The sequence below is a fragment of the Primulina huaijiensis genome, chromosome 7 (genome assembly GCF_012295235.1).
Source record: "Primulina huaijiensis isolate GDHJ02 chromosome 7, ASM1229523v2, whole genome shotgun sequence".
Lineage (NCBI taxonomy): Eukaryota > Viridiplantae > Streptophyta > Magnoliopsida > Lamiales > Gesneriaceae > Primulina > Primulina huaijiensis.
Window position 1 is genome coordinate 3306733 of NC_133312.1, and position 15014 is coordinate 3321746.

The following is a 15014-nucleotide window of genomic DNA, read 5'->3' on the forward strand; positions in this document are numbered from 1 at the left end:
CATCTATGAAAAAGTATTGCTTTTTATGCTAAAAGTATTACTTTTTATTGTGAATATCGGTAGAATTGACTCGTCTCACAGATAAAAATTCGTGAGACCGTCTCACAAAAAAACTTACTCTTATATTTGATACACTATATCTAGCTTTTGATTTGTTTATGTAATATTGTATGAAAATTTAAAGAGAGAGGTGTTGTGTGGAGCAGTGGAGGTCTGGAGGAGGAGCGAGAAGAGTTGTTGAGATTTGAGTATTTGTTCTAGGAGACTAATGATAGTAACTAGTACATATAAAAAAATATACATGTATTTCACGTATTTCGAAGAAAGAAATGTAGGCTGTGAATTTCTCGGAGGTGGTCTCATAAATTAATTTTGTAATACATATATTCTATTTGGATCATTCGTGAAAAATATTAATTTTTATTATAACTATAAACAGGGTTAACTCGCTCACTAATAAAGATATTTGATACCGTCTGCTTGGTCTTTTCTTTTTTAAAAAAAAAATTGAGAGAGGCTTTGGATTTTAATTGAAGTAGTTGTATATATAATTGGAATTTAGGCATAAAATTGTTCAATTAAGTGATAATTTCAACTTTCTGGTCATGAAAATATTTGAGATTTGAGGTGTGTGTTGATAAATTTTTATCTTAGTTTATGAACGGGTTTCTACTTTATTAGTCTGGAAAATGGGCATTTAAATTCATAATTACTCTTATCCTAATTAAATTTAACATATTCAGTATGCCCAAATATTATAATGATATTTTGTTGTGAAAATTCTATTTTTTTTGTTATATAAAGTAATTCTTCTAAATTTGTCTAAATAAATTATGAAAAAGAGAAAATATGAGACTGAAATTTCACATTTCAAAATTGTGCCAAAGAAGAAGCTAGCTAATTAATAAATTCTAAAAATTTTCAATATTTTTATGATTCACAATATTTTTTAAGTCAATAAATTTTAAATATATTATTGTCTAGTATAACAAGGATACATATTCTATAACAATTTTAGATATGTTAGAAAATATTAATGATATAAAAATGTTATGAAACAAAAAAATATATTTGTGTTGGTGGATTATATGATTAAAATGGAAAAACATTTATTAATTTCTAATAGGAGTTCATTTATAAATAAATTTAAAAGGTGGGTTATTTTGTTCATATTGTTAAACAAAAAGATTATGAGTAGGTCTCTTGTGAGACGATCTCACGAATTTTTATATGTGGGATCGGTCAACCATACCGATATTTACAATAAAAAGCAATACTTTTAGCATAAAAAGTAATATTTTTTCATGGATGACCCAAATAAGATATATGTATCATAAAATACGATCCGTAAGATCGTATCACACAAATTTTTTGCCAAAGATTAATGACTCATGATTAACAATCTTTTTTTAAAAAAATTGATAATAAAGTTTATAATCACACTTAAATAATCGAAATTAATTAGCCGACAATAACTCGATAAGCGAGCAATTTGACAGCAGGCGCACAAGACTGGAGCACGTCCGAGTTGAACACGTAGCCGATTCTAGTTCGAAGAACCACACGGCGGCTTACGGGTCCCTTTTATTCCTCGCAAAGATCGTTTAGCTAACTTAGCTGGATTTCTCATAGAAAAAGGGTGTTGGGACTCTGGGAAGGATTACTTATGGCTGACCATCCTGAGGATTTAGACCAGCTTCTTGATAGTGAGAAGAAAAACTCACCCATGTTCTATATTTTTTGTTTCATATGTATTTACTACTCCATCCACAGAATACGAGTGACGTTTTTTCATACGTTTTGCAGGCGCTTTGGATGATTTCCAGAACCTTAATCTCACCTCTTATGCCCAAAGGTATGTTTTTTTTTCCTGCTTTTGTTCTTGTAGCTATGAGGGATGAAAGGTTGCGTTCTCTTTTGTGTTTTGGTATTTGTTTTAAATTTATAGATTTCGTGGGGTTTTTTTTTTTTAAATGTTGAGCTGTGGTGGAGTTGTGATTTTTAGCAGTGGCAACGTTGGAGGAAACAAGCAAGATAGTTCATCTTCATTGTCTGGTGCCAATGTTCAAGGATTAGGATTGGGATTGGGCTTGCCTGATTTGAAGATCAAGAAAAAGGGTAAGCAAAAGGCGCCATCAAAGCAAGAATCACATGTTACTGAGGCGCTTGATAAGCTAAGAGAGCAAACGAGGGAGGCTGTCAAAGGATTGGAATCGGTGACTGGTCCGAAACAACAAGTGGGTGCGGATAATTTGGGAAGTGATGCAATGTTGGAGGATTGGGTTAAGCAATTCGAGGAACTTGCTGGTTCTCAGGTTGGTGTTCTTTACTAAATATTCTGTAGTCCATGGTTATTTGTTTTTGACGTTTGGTTTTAACCTGATTGTTTTGGTACGTTAAGTGCTTTAATTGTTCTTAAAAAACTTCTGCTTGATATTGTTCTTGAAGGTTTCCTGATGTGTCGAGAATAGTTTGCTCTTTAAGGATGTTTCTCATGTGAAAATTTATTGGTCTCGAGTACTCTAGGGATAATTATTGACTTTCTACTTTCTGTGAAAATGAAAGTACTGAAAATTCCAAATTTTTGTTATTTCTTTATAAAAGTGGTCTAGGTAATTTAACTCATGCTTTTTGAAACTTTTATTCAAGCGTCATTATCTTTCATAATATTTCTACAAAAAATTGTGTTTCTTGTGGCTTTTCACAAGTATGGTTGAAAGTACATGGCCAATCCACAAACTCCTTCTGCAGTTTTGCTTGGTATTATGATAGCTAGAGAAAGGTAGGATATTTTCATGATTAAATAGGAACAGCATACCAGATTCATGAGTTTAAGGCCGGACCTTTGGTATGCAATTTTTTTACGATTCCATCACCGGTATTATAACATTGAAATGGTGAAGTCTGATGGAGAACAGATGCTATATTGAAATGCCTTATCAGTTATCACTTCGAATCCTAAATTGCATGAATATGATTTCCCATGAAAGCTTACAAAAATGACTTGCTAGCCGTACTTGCTTTATTATAAATTTGCTACTTGGTTAACCTAACTAAATACTTGAATCATAATTTCTTATCTTCGTGCTTGGCAACTGCAACCTATCCATTTTTAATCATGCGAGTTGACTGGGGACAAAGTTGCGTCTTCTCAGAATCAGAAATGAGAATTTAATATGCTATTTACATATCAATGTCTTTAATTTAGTTTACTTTCCTTTTTTTTAATATGATATGAAATAAATGTCACCTCAGTTCAAGCAAGAATACTTGATATAATATGTTTACATTGCGCTTCATCTTGTTATTAGTTTTGTGATGTGGTAGAGCTTGACTGCTTAAGTTACGACTTCCAGTCATTCTTGACAGTTTAAGAGTGTGCTATTTTGAAGTGACCAAATCAGGTTTATAATCAGAAGGCAATCTTTCAAAAAAAAAAATCTGAATCCACACTCAATGTTGCACCACAAGATGGGGGCTCAACCAAGCAAAAATTTTTGGTAATCAGAAATCTAGGGAGCCTTTTCAGATTTATTTAATAGATAGGTGATAGATCTTAGCTGAGGGATGAGGCCACTTCCATTCAAACTAGTCATTAGACTGTCGTGATTTTTTTTCTCCTTTCGTATGTTTCAACCACTTTTTTTGTCATTTCTTCTCTGGCACTGAACTTTTTGTAGAATAAAATCCTTGCCCAGGGAATGGTACACAGCCAAAAGGCATAAGGTAGTTAATCCAGTGTACAATTTGGTCCATTTCTCTATTTTATGGTAGCATGGTTTAACGATCTAGGTGATGCGACCATGTTTCTTTCCGTGAGTGCAGTATTCATATTTATGGAACAAAGAAAGGCTTTCGGAGGTAATGGCTGTACTTGTAAACTCTGAATTATATTCCACAACATTAGATGAAACGAAGGGCAAGTGGAATTGTGCTGAGGCGATGTTCACAATCACACCATCAAATCAGAGTGCATATATGTGTTGATGCTTAATGGCGACATATTTTCTGACTTGCTTATGACAATTTCTCATTTGGCAGCAGATTAGTGGATTTGATGGCTGAGTGGCTAATACTTAAATCGAAAACAAGTTTCTAGAAAGAGTGACTAAGGTAGGGAATAGAGCAAAGTCTTGTTTTGTTAGGAATTACCTGAATCTCACTCATCTCAGTTCCTTATTTTTCATCCATAGTGGCTAATACTTTGATTGAAGCCGATCTTCTGAAAAATGTGGCTGAAGTAGGGAATAGAACTCCTGATTTATTAGATATTTACCTGAATCTCACTCATCTCAGTTCCTTATTTTGATATAATTTTTTTGTTTTATTTAGAGTGACGTACACAGGTTATTTTTTTATATCGGAATTTTTAGTGGGTACTCATCGCCAGATACTTGTTAGTAAATTTTATTGTATTTAATTTGATCCAATATATCTAAGTAGTTTATTTCAATTCTCAATGTGGCAATTTTATTGAAGGGACATGCACAATTATTGGATAGGTTTAGGAATTAAATCAACGCCCTTTTATGGTTGTCCATGTGCTTTCTAGGCAGGATAGATTAAGCAGTTAAGCAAATTTATTTTGAAAATGCAGAAAATATGCTTCACATTTTCTGTTTTCATCCATATAATTTTTCTCTCATCCTCCTTGGCAACCCGATGTCTTTTTTTTCCTCCAATACCTGATTCTTCAGGCGCGTGATCTGGTGATCGGTGGAGGGTGGTAATTTGTATCTTGTTCAGTGTGTTTGAATACAATGTATCTCTGTTCTTTATAATGGTCCAATCAAAGTAACAAATCATGTATTTGGGCTCACAATTGCAGAACATGGAGTCGATTGTGGAGACCATGATGCAACAACTTCTATCCAAGGAAATTCTTCACGAACCTATGAAAGAAATTGGAGAACGTTATCCAATATGGTTGGAAGAGAATAAAGCTAAACTAACTGATGAGGAGTATGCACGCTATTCCCACCAGTATGAACTCATAAGAGATCTTAACCAAGTTTATGCGTCTGATCCCAACAACTTCAACAAGATTGTGGAGCTGATGCAGAAAATGCAAGAATGTGGCCAACCACCTAATGATATTGTGCAAGAGCTTGCTCCAGAATTTGACTTATCAAACCTTGGACAATTGTAAGTTCATCTGACCTTGTTAGTGTAGTTTTAATACAAACTGTGACTCCAGGCAAGCAGGTGCTATGTTTCTGTTGGAAACTATCCTGTGATAATGAGAGTGGTTCAAGTCTTTTGGGATTTTCTGGAGTCACTAGAATACATGCATCTCAGTTATTATCATGGCTAGAGACTGTAGTTTGTGTGAAATGTGATATTTTGGAACTGATAAAATAATTTGAGTAAAAGTAACTTGTCAACTCTAGTTTCGGATTGTATCGATATTTTTATCAAAAAAAACAAATCTCATGATTCTATATCATCTTTCGGTTTCTTTTTTGTTTTGCATGCGGGTATAGCTGATGAAAAATTTCCCACTCTCTTGTGCAGGTCTCCTGAAATGTTCGAGTCTCAACAAAATTGTTGTATTATGTGAGGTACTTCATGTTGAAAGTCATGCTTTTCTTCTTGTGCTATTATTTGCCAGTGTGGAGAGAGGATGCCAAGAAATGAAGTAGATTGTTGGCAGAGAGTTTTAATATTCTGTAACTCGGTTTGATCAAAACATCAAATGCTACTCTATTAATCCCTTTTAATTGGCATTCATTACAAAAGCTATGTTTTGGTGAAGAATTGTTTCCGCAGATTCATTATTTGGTAAAACAAGTAGGGGCAGTCTTGTGTTAGGTAAAAAAGATTTTGAATGTTGAGATTGGAATATTTAATTACATTTGTGTTCACGTTGTTCCTCAGTCATGTTGACACTAACTTCCTCCCAAAGAATTGTATCAGTTGCTACTAAGAAATCCTGTATCACACTGCAATCATTGGGACACATAGTAAAACCCAAGCGTATAAAATAGGATGTGGGAAGTTGAAATCGTCTTACAAGTATTTTCTAGTATAAAACCGCAGAGTGGATTTGGGTAATGGTACAATAAGGAATACAGTTCCAAATTTGTGGCCTATCTGATCACCCTTGAGCTTGTTTGGCATTTGACTGGGTTGGTTGCTAAATGGAAGAATGGCGCTCTAAAATCTAAATGAAACCAATTGTCTGACCGGTGTTTTACCTTCTTTTTTGTCTTACATCATGAGGGAACTTACCAATGAATTTTTTTTAGTACTGTGACGTTGAAGATGCAGCTTCCAAGTTAATCAAAAACTGAACAGGTTACTTTTTTCGCCGCTGTTTCTTGATTCCAAGACAATGGGTTATGAGGTTTATTTTTCAAGTGGAAGGATCCAAGTTTACGCTTGGTCAAGATTCGCAGTGAAAGTATATCTAAAGTCGATATTTACTCAGGATTAGCTATTTTACGTTGTACGCATTGAAATGTATACGTTCTGATTATTCACGACCAACAATCTACGTATGTAAAATGGAATCCTGACAATGACAATCGAAAGATTTCAGAGAAGCTTATACATTTTTAAGAATCGTTGAAAATTTAGGTTGCAGTATATGAGATATCATTATGTTAGCAGGATAAAATCAGTTGGATAACAAGAGACTTCTTTGCAAGACCAATGATTTGATCATATATTTTGTTCACTCATGTAACCTGAGATTCTGAACCTATTCGGCATGTTGCAGCTTCGGCCATGAAATTCGAATAGATACATATAAGTTATATATCAGTTCACAGCAAGATTGATTCTCGATACATATTTACTTTATGAAAATCAATTTGATCGATCAATCACGAAATTATCGAGTCTACGCTGATCAACTCAGATCAGAACATGGTTGACAGAATCCCACTTGCTTCGTGAACGCAAATAGTTGTGTAAAGCTAGCCAAGGATGAAGTAAAATGGGGTCCTAACGTTCTAAATCATAAATCTCCACCTTCACTGTACTCCATGGAGAATGAAATTCTGTAGATCAGTCTCAGTACAACTTGTTGAAACCCGAGGCTGATGCATTTTCCCCTAATCTAGGCAAGAACGCTTCCCTTTCAAGAGATATTTGAAGGGATGACATGATCTTAGAAAACGACATCCAGAGAATAGGCGAGCAGCAAAACGAGTAGGCGAATACCGAGAGTGCCCTCACAACACCATTGGGATACCAAGGGTAAGCCATAACGACAAGGGTTCCCAAGATTTCGATCCATGGCACTAATATGGGAAGCATTGGTAGAAGAAAAGCGTTGGTTGCGATGCAAGAAAGTGAGAAGGCACCGAGCAAATAGAGACTCCAGCCAATAAGTGGGTGAATAGTGTGGGGAATTAAGAAGAAAGGAACAATATATGCAGCAAGAATGGACCATATGGCGATCAATTTGTAGCCCATTTGTACGAAGATGCTCTTTTCTTCTCGACGATAGCATAACTTGGATAAATTGGGACGTGCTACACGTGCCACAGCCATTATTCCTATGTAGAATACAGCTTCAATGAATACCATAGGCATTTCTGCACCATACCTGTTGGAAAGCGATAAATGAACAGATTAGATCATGTTACAAAGTAATCAAGAGCATGTTGGCAAAAGAGTTGCACGCTTTGTCGATAACACAGCCATAAACGCTGAAGAATTTGAAAATAACCAACGTCCACAGCAAGATGGCCAAGGATAGAACCACGAGGAGAATAATAGGATTGGTCGCCTCTTTCTCGAAGGAAAAGAAAAACATTTTTCATACTTAATGTGACTGACTCTTGCTATCACTATATCAAACTTCTCATTCTCTCACTCAGAAGACATATAACTGCCCATTTTTTGTCATGGTTTCAAAAAAACAATACCCTAACGTTTGAAGCCGTTGTTTATGCCATTGGAGTCCTAGAGGTAGAACTGGCCACGACCACCAATACCATGGTTTCAACCATGGAGCACCAGGAAAGGTGACAACACTGTTAGGTCCACATGGTACACTCCACCGGAGCCTGAGATCTAGATCCAAATAGCGACATAACATTAACAAGACACAAGAAAACATGATCGTGAACGTGCAAAATCATTAAAAAGTTAGGAGCTTGACGTGCTTACAATAATAAGAAGCATCCATTTGATAGCCTAGAGGAAGCCTATAGGTTCCTTCAAGCTTTGTTCCATTTGAAGGAGGATTAAACATTGGCCGATCTAGTAAATCGGGGAAGTAGCTTCCAATAAAACCTTGGTCTGCACCATCCGGGTTACTTCTTCCTTTCTCCAACTCATGAATCATATCATTGAATACCATCACCGATGGCTGCAGTTATCACACGTGAATTTTCACCAAGAAATCAATGATACACTCCTCTGATTATGTTAGTTTACACAATCATATATTGGTTGCACACTGATCGATAAGCATTATAGTGTTTTAAGCATTACATTTTGAAGGGAAACATATTCTAGGGGCGAATCTCGCACCTGCAAAACAAAGAGACCGGTGTGGAAGATACAAGGATTGATGAAGACTGCACAAAACTGCCCACATTGGAAAAGTTCATCAGCTCTTTGGAGGAAGAGATTGTCGGCATCAAGCATGACCACACGCTCGTAATCGACTAAATTCCATGCATAAAGCTTGTTCAGTGTTAGTTTAAATCTCCAGTCAAAATTAGATTGCCTGCTATATGGATTTTGTATATTGTTAACTCTCATCACCTTCGCCCCATCTTCTTGTTCCCTAAATCACGAAAAGAAAAGAAACCACGATCATGGTATTTTCTTGGGATAGACGTACGGCTCCTTGCTAATGCAGATAATGTCATCACAAGTCGAACAGCAAACAAAAACAGGTTCTGTTTTTTAATCTAGCGAGATTGGTCGGCATATCACTCGGTATCATACCATATATATCACTAGTTATCGGATACCATCAGTCCCATAAATCCTATACAAGTCTAGCACGATCCAAATTGCTGTGGCACAAGATACAAATACTTCAAAACAATCTGATTCATAGACAAATTTAAAAAAAAAAAAAAAAAACATCTAGCAAACTAAAATGTGTCATTTCTCCCTTGCTAAGACCGTTACACTGTCTGGATGAGACATCACACACTGGTTCCAGGTTTTGGTCATAAAAATTATGTGAGAAAATCCACACGCTAGCAAGCTTAGCAGGCATTTTGTAACATCCAAAACTTATCTTGCAAGTAGGCCTAATAATTCTGTAATAAAAAAACTTCGCCCACTAAACGATATCGTCTCATGACACCTTGTTCCCATGATGATAAAGATAGCATTTTGTGAGTAGACTGCAAGCAAAACTAATATCATAATTAGACGAACACCTGGTTCAAGATTTGTACACAACTCAGTGGCCAGTGGACACTGGATAGAGACAGATGAAGAAAGTGTCCTACTTGCCAATTGGCAGCCCCACCGAGCAATATTCCAATATTGCATACTGAGATAAATAGAAAAAATAAAAATATCATTTGAAATAAGATAACGAAGAATTATGACAGAGAGAGACCACTTGTGAAAGTTGACCCACTAACTCATTAATATGACAAGCCATTGGTGTAGCTTAAACCAATTGGGATTCTAGCTAACTCCGCTACACACAAGTATATATCTTTAAAGAAAAGAAAAGAAAAGACATCTATAATTGCCCAATTTAAGGCAAACGCCAAGAAAGCATATTTATCGAAGAATAACGAATCAACGTGCTTCATTTTCACGCCAATTCATTTATCGAACCGACAAATCATTATATTATATTATATTATATTATACATAATATTCTATGAAAAGATAAACGGTATAATAAGATTTCTAATTTAATGACGAAATAGAATAAATATAAGAGAAAAGTATCGAAAACATGGCGTGCCGTTTTGTCTCGATTGGCCTAATATTATATTGATATTATTAACCGAGGACTACATGTGATTGATTATTTGGCCACGTGTTGACCAACTCTTCTCTTACCAACTGGATTTAAGCCAAAAAACAGTCCAAAGACTACTCTTTCTTTTTATCAAATCAATCAGTCCAAATACTGTAGAATCTGATTTAGGCACCATTTAAAAAATTCAAAAGCAACCGAAATCTCCTTGTGTTTAATTTCTCGCGTAAAAAGTAAACGAAAGAGCGAGGAAACCCACCGAAAAGTCTTTCCCTTTCCTTCCCCGTTACCGAGTCTGTCAATATATCGTGGAAGAAAGATATTGATGGAGAAAGCAGACTTGCACATTTTTGTAACAATTTTCGACGATTCAAAGATAATAAAATAAGATGTTAAAATTCATTTCCAGTAACAGGAAATAACAGCAAATTCACCCTACAAAAAAGTCGATAATATTTTAAGCAAGAAACTTGCCACACGCCAACGAAAAATGTCGTGTTCATTTAATTTCAAAGCAATATCTGTAATGAATTCGAGAACCCAGAACAAGAAATGCGTTTTCCACTCGAGACAACCCAAGAAATGAGAGAGAATACAAGGTGCCAGGTTGAATTACTTACAGAGCTTGAACCCAGTGGTGGGGCACATCCATGGAGGCAATGACAACAAGATCAGCATCAACCTTAAGCTCTCCGAGAGATCTGAGCATCACACGGGTGGCCACGTAGAACTCGTAATCTCTGGGAGTACCCATATACATCATTGTAGCATACGCGTTTTTGTGAACCCTCCTCTCGCACACTACACTCACTGCAACAAGATTCAAGACCAACCATCCGATTAAACAACTCGGAACCACTTTTCTTCCGCAGACCTTTCCTCCCATTTCTTCTTCCCGATTTCGATTCCTTTAAAACATCCCAAATGAAGATTTCAGCTCCCTTTTTATTCTTGCGTTGTTATAAATAGAAACAAATCGCCAAAGATGTTTCCACCTTTAAAGTGTACACGATATGTATATACACTTTCGTAAGATCGAAGCTTGGGGTGTGTGTCAGTGATGGGGTTTGGTCTCTCTGAAAATGATTGCGAAAGGGAAGTCGAAATGAGGAGATATTTTAAGGTTGAATCTTGAAAACACCGTTGTGTGTGTGGTTTAGTGTGTGAACATCGAACAAAGGAACAGTGTGTATAAATTTTAAGGGAGGGTGGCGCTAGGCTTGGTGGTGAGGGCCGGGCCGGGCCGGGACTGAGGGGGTAGGGGAATTATAGATTATTAATAATTGGGATAATCTGGTTTTCTGGATTTAACACAAAAATGTCCTTAATTTATATATTTTTAATAATTGGGATAATCTGATTTTCTGGATTTTAAGCAAAAATGTCCTTAATTTATATATTTCGTCTCATTCAAATTGAATATTTCATTCTTTTACAATTTATTGTCGATTTTTTTATTTCTTTTTATTATATATTATTCTACTTTTGGTTTAAGTTTTAAAATTATAATTATTCAAACTAATAATTTTATGTACACGTTGCATGTTTTGTACCGTTATTAAAAATAGATTCATTATATAGTGGTTTAGATATTATATATGATTTGAAAACGAGGTACCCCACATTTAGAAATTTCTGCTAATGAATTTTCATATAAATAATCACATATTGTATATCTATATCAATTTTTTTTACCAAATATAATGTTTTATATGAAAATTTATTTATTTATTTATTTTTTAAATAGAGTAGTCAAATTTGGTTGAGGCATTCGAAGAAGATATCTATAATATATATGACAAAAACTCATGTAAGACAGTTTTATAAGTCAATTTTATGATATAAATATTCTATTTGAGTCAATCATGACAATATTATTTTTTATGTCAAAAACATTACTTTTTATTGTAAATATGAGCATGATTGACTCGTCTCACGAATAAAAATCTATGAGATTGTCTAACAAAATACGTACTATATATATATGTGTAACTTGATTATACTATTTTATAATATTTGATCATTATAATTATAAACTAAAATATCATTTGTAAAAAAAACAATTATTTTATTTTATAGTTGTTGAATATTATTTCTTTGTGAGACATTAGAGTGCTTGTATCGGGGTACCGTTGAGTTGTCCTCCCGTGGACTTGGTTGCGGAGGAATTCCATTATAATTGGTCGACTAACCAATTTGGATATGGACCATGATTGAGAATTGTTTGATCGTCTATGTCTGAGGAAGAAGAGACATCATATTAATTACTACCTAATGTTATTTGATATTTGATGGGATAATAAGAGATAAAGTTGAATTAATGCAACTTTGAAAATTGAAACCAATTATCTTGAACTAATTGATCAATAAATATTTTTGTTAGTTTATTCAATACAATAGTTCATTTATCTCATTCTATAAAGTTTAGGTCAACATACGCCGAGAATATTATTATGTGATAAATTCAACTATCATAATTATATTTAAAAATTAATTATGTGAGATCAAACATAAATCTCACATATTTTGTTCAATTATAGTCGTTGAATCTGCGGTGAGAGCAATACTCCAACTATAGTATCTCATTGACCATTTTACAATCAACTTAACATAAGTTGAGAGATGAGTAGAACGATTTTTAATGTAATATAAAAGTTTATTCGTTGCTACTTTTAGGTTATTGTTTTTAAGGTTCATCAAATTATTGTAAAAAAGTCACATGTGTTCAATATGTTCTCCAATGTATGTATCAAATAAAAAAATAATGTAGCTTTTATTGGGCTTGGTAGATTATATCATATGGGTAGTGCTCTTGTCCATTCAGCAAATGACATAATAATAAATGATGAATCATGATCACTCATTCATACATTATAATTCAATATGTTTACCAATGTATGTATCGAATAAAAAAACAATGTAGTTGTTCTTGGACTTGGTAGATGATATTCATATGGATAATATCCCCATCCACTTAGTAAATGACATGATACTGAGTGATGAATTATGATCATTCATCTATACATCATACACTGAATGAATAAAGACACTACTCGTATAAGTATTATTAACAAAACCCTCCTCTTGTAGCCATTGAATCAACACTTTGGACATTAACTTAAAAGATAACACCGAACTAACTAATTTTAAGACTAGGACAAAAAAACTAAATTTAAAGCAGTCAATGATATCAGTTAACGAATTATCTTTTTTTTTCTTTTCTGTCGGTATTCAAGAACTTTTATTTTTTCATAAAGTTTAAATGCGTTGTNTATATTTATTATACATATTTTTGTGAGCACGAATGATATGATAGTCGCTTATATTATCTCGAAGAACATATGGTGGATGGCCACTTTGTAATCCTCTTCAATCTCCTTGTGCTTATCATAATTTACGAGCCACTAAAAGTTGGGGGGAAATACAAACAAAAAAAGAAAGTAGAAAGAAGAGACGCATTTGTTTGTGACCTTGCGTGTAAGAAACAAATCAAATTTATGCTAAATGCTCTTCTTTAAACCAAACTTTAGACTATATATCATCATGCAAAAGTATAAAAATATTTATTTTTCAAAGCGAATATTTTTATTATATATCGAAAACTAAGAATTAGCAACAAACCGAATCGAACCGATTTCTCACTAAAACTGAATTAACCAAACCGAATTAAAATCGACTATTTCGATCTATAACCGGTTTTTTTAAAAAAAAATTAAAATTCAAAAAGAATATATATATATATATATATATATAATTAACAATATAAATAGTTTAAAACACATTATTCATATAAAAATTTTTTTCCTACAATATTAAATATAAAAACGCTACAAAATATTATAAATTATACGTAAAGCTTAATTAAAAAAAGCAAAATTATTTATTTAATAATTCGGTTAACCGATTTTTTTTTACGAAAACCAAAACCAAACCTAATTAATCGATTTTTTTTTAAAATTTCAAAACCAAATTATCAAGTTAACCAAATCGAATTTCTGAATTAATCCAGTTCGATCGATTAATTCGATATAACTAAATTCTTGCACACCCCTAAAACGACATTGGATTGCCAACATATATACAACTCCACGACGTCCAAAGTATTCAATAATTCAAGAAGGATGGATAAATACAATTTACTTTTATCAATCATTAACATTTATTTATGGCCGTCCATGTTTTAATAGGCTACCGACCTTTCAATTTTCAAAAAAATTTATACAAGATCATCTCACAAGTTAATTTTATGAGACATTTTTTATCCAACTTTATTCATAAAAAACATCAGTTTTTATGTCAAATGTATTACTTTCCCCTCAAGATATTGACCTAATCGACTCGTCTTATATATATATAAATATGTAATATCGTCTCAAAGATTGCTCTTCAATTTTTACCATATTATGTTCCACAATAAAAATTTAATACATGGCGTCAAATAAATAATATATTATGTTTTGTCCTCCATTATTGCTATTCATCCGTATGTGGTTAAACCCGATTGATTTAAAAAATGAGTGTGTTGGATGGAATAAATTATCCATCGATATTGAATATACAATTGTATAAGGGTGTGTTTGGTTGATGTGATTAACTAATGATAGATGAATAATCACATACTTATCTAATGTTTGGTTAAAATTTTAAGATATATTAATAATCATTTTGACCCGGTTTAAGACCTAATTTTATGATTAATTATTTGATTATTAATCTAACAAATTAAGTGGGATAAGTTATCAACACAACATAAATTACATTTTTATCCTCTTATCTATTATTAAAATAAATATTAATTAAATTTTAATTTATTGTATTTAATGATTACCGTAATATTTTCAAATATATTTCTAATAAATATATTTAAATTAATTTTAATAAATGTAAATTATAATTATAAATATTTAATTATCTATCCAATTATTTTAAGAATACATATTTAATTAGCATTTGAGACATTTTGGTCATTACAATAAAATTTACAAAATTAGTCCATCATTTTAAAATCATACCAAACACCATACTAGTAATCCATATATCTCATTTTTTAATCACTCTAATTATTAATCATTTACTTATCTTATCACACGTACCAAAC

At 33.1% G+C, this 15014-nt stretch overlaps 2 protein-coding genes across 3 annotated transcripts; one reads left to right on the forward strand and one right to left on the reverse strand.

The window, feature by feature from the left end:
• The first annotated feature begins 1473 nt into the window (after positions 1-1473).
• Positions 1474-5864, forward strand: LOC140981388 (peroxisome biogenesis protein 19-2-like). 2 transcript variants are annotated; one of them, XM_073447775.1, is made up of 5 exons: positions 1474-1706; positions 1807-1855; positions 2006-2315; positions 4829-5145; positions 5515-5864. In XM_073447775.1, the coding sequence occupies exons 1-5, from the start codon at positions 1667-1669 to the stop codon at positions 5558-5560; spliced, it is 762 nt and encodes a 253-aa protein (XP_073303876.1). In that variant the 5' UTR covers positions 1474-1666; the 3' UTR covers positions 5561-5864. The 2 variants fall into 2 exon arrangements, with proteins under 2 accessions (XP_073303876.1, XP_073303877.1); XM_073447776.1 differs by having other exon boundaries at positions 2009-2315.
• An 858-nt stretch (positions 5865-6722) lies between these two features.
• On the reverse strand, positions 6723-11089 carry LOC140981387 (putative glucuronosyltransferase PGSIP8). The gene is made up of 5 exons (XM_073447774.1): positions 10537-11089; positions 8488-8746; positions 8122-8323; positions 7878-8025; positions 6723-7555 (listed from the first exon to the last, which is right to left on the reverse strand). The coding sequence occupies exons 1-5, from the start codon at positions 10800-10802 to the stop codon at positions 7018-7020; spliced, it is 1413 nt and encodes a 470-aa protein (XP_073303875.1). The 5' UTR covers positions 10803-11089; the 3' UTR covers positions 6723-7017.
• Positions 11090-15014: the final 3925 nt, after the last annotated feature.

What these genes read in the sequence shown, in the direction of transcription:
- LOC140981388 (XM_073447775.1), top strand. Translation starts at nt 1,667, where the DNA reads ATGGCTGACCATCCTGAGGATTTAGACCAGCTTCTTGATA. An exon ending in TTTAGACCAGCTTCTTGATA is followed by an intron (nt 1,707 to 1,806) that starts GTGAGAAGAAAA and finishes TACGTTTTGCAG; the next exon opens with GCGCTTTGGATGATTTCCAG. An exon ending in AGGAACTTGCTGGTTCTCAG is followed by an intron (nt 2,316 to 4,828) that starts GTTGGTGTTCTT and finishes TCACAATTGCAG; the next exon opens with AACATGGAGTCGATTGTGGA.
- LOC140981387 (XM_073447774.1), bottom strand. Translation starts at nt 10,802, where the DNA reads ATGGGAGGAAAGGTCTGCGGAAGAAAAGTGGTTCCGAGTTGTTTAATC. An exon ending in CCGGTCTCTTTGTTTTGCAG is followed by an intron (nt 8,324 to 8,487) that starts GTGCGAGATTCG and finishes TGATAACTGCAG; the next exon opens with CCATCGGTGATGGTATTCAA. An exon ending in AATGGATGCTTCTTATTATT is followed by an intron (nt 8,026 to 8,121) that starts GTAAGCACGTCA and finishes ATTTGGATCTAG; the next exon opens with ATCTCAGGCTCCGGTGGAGT.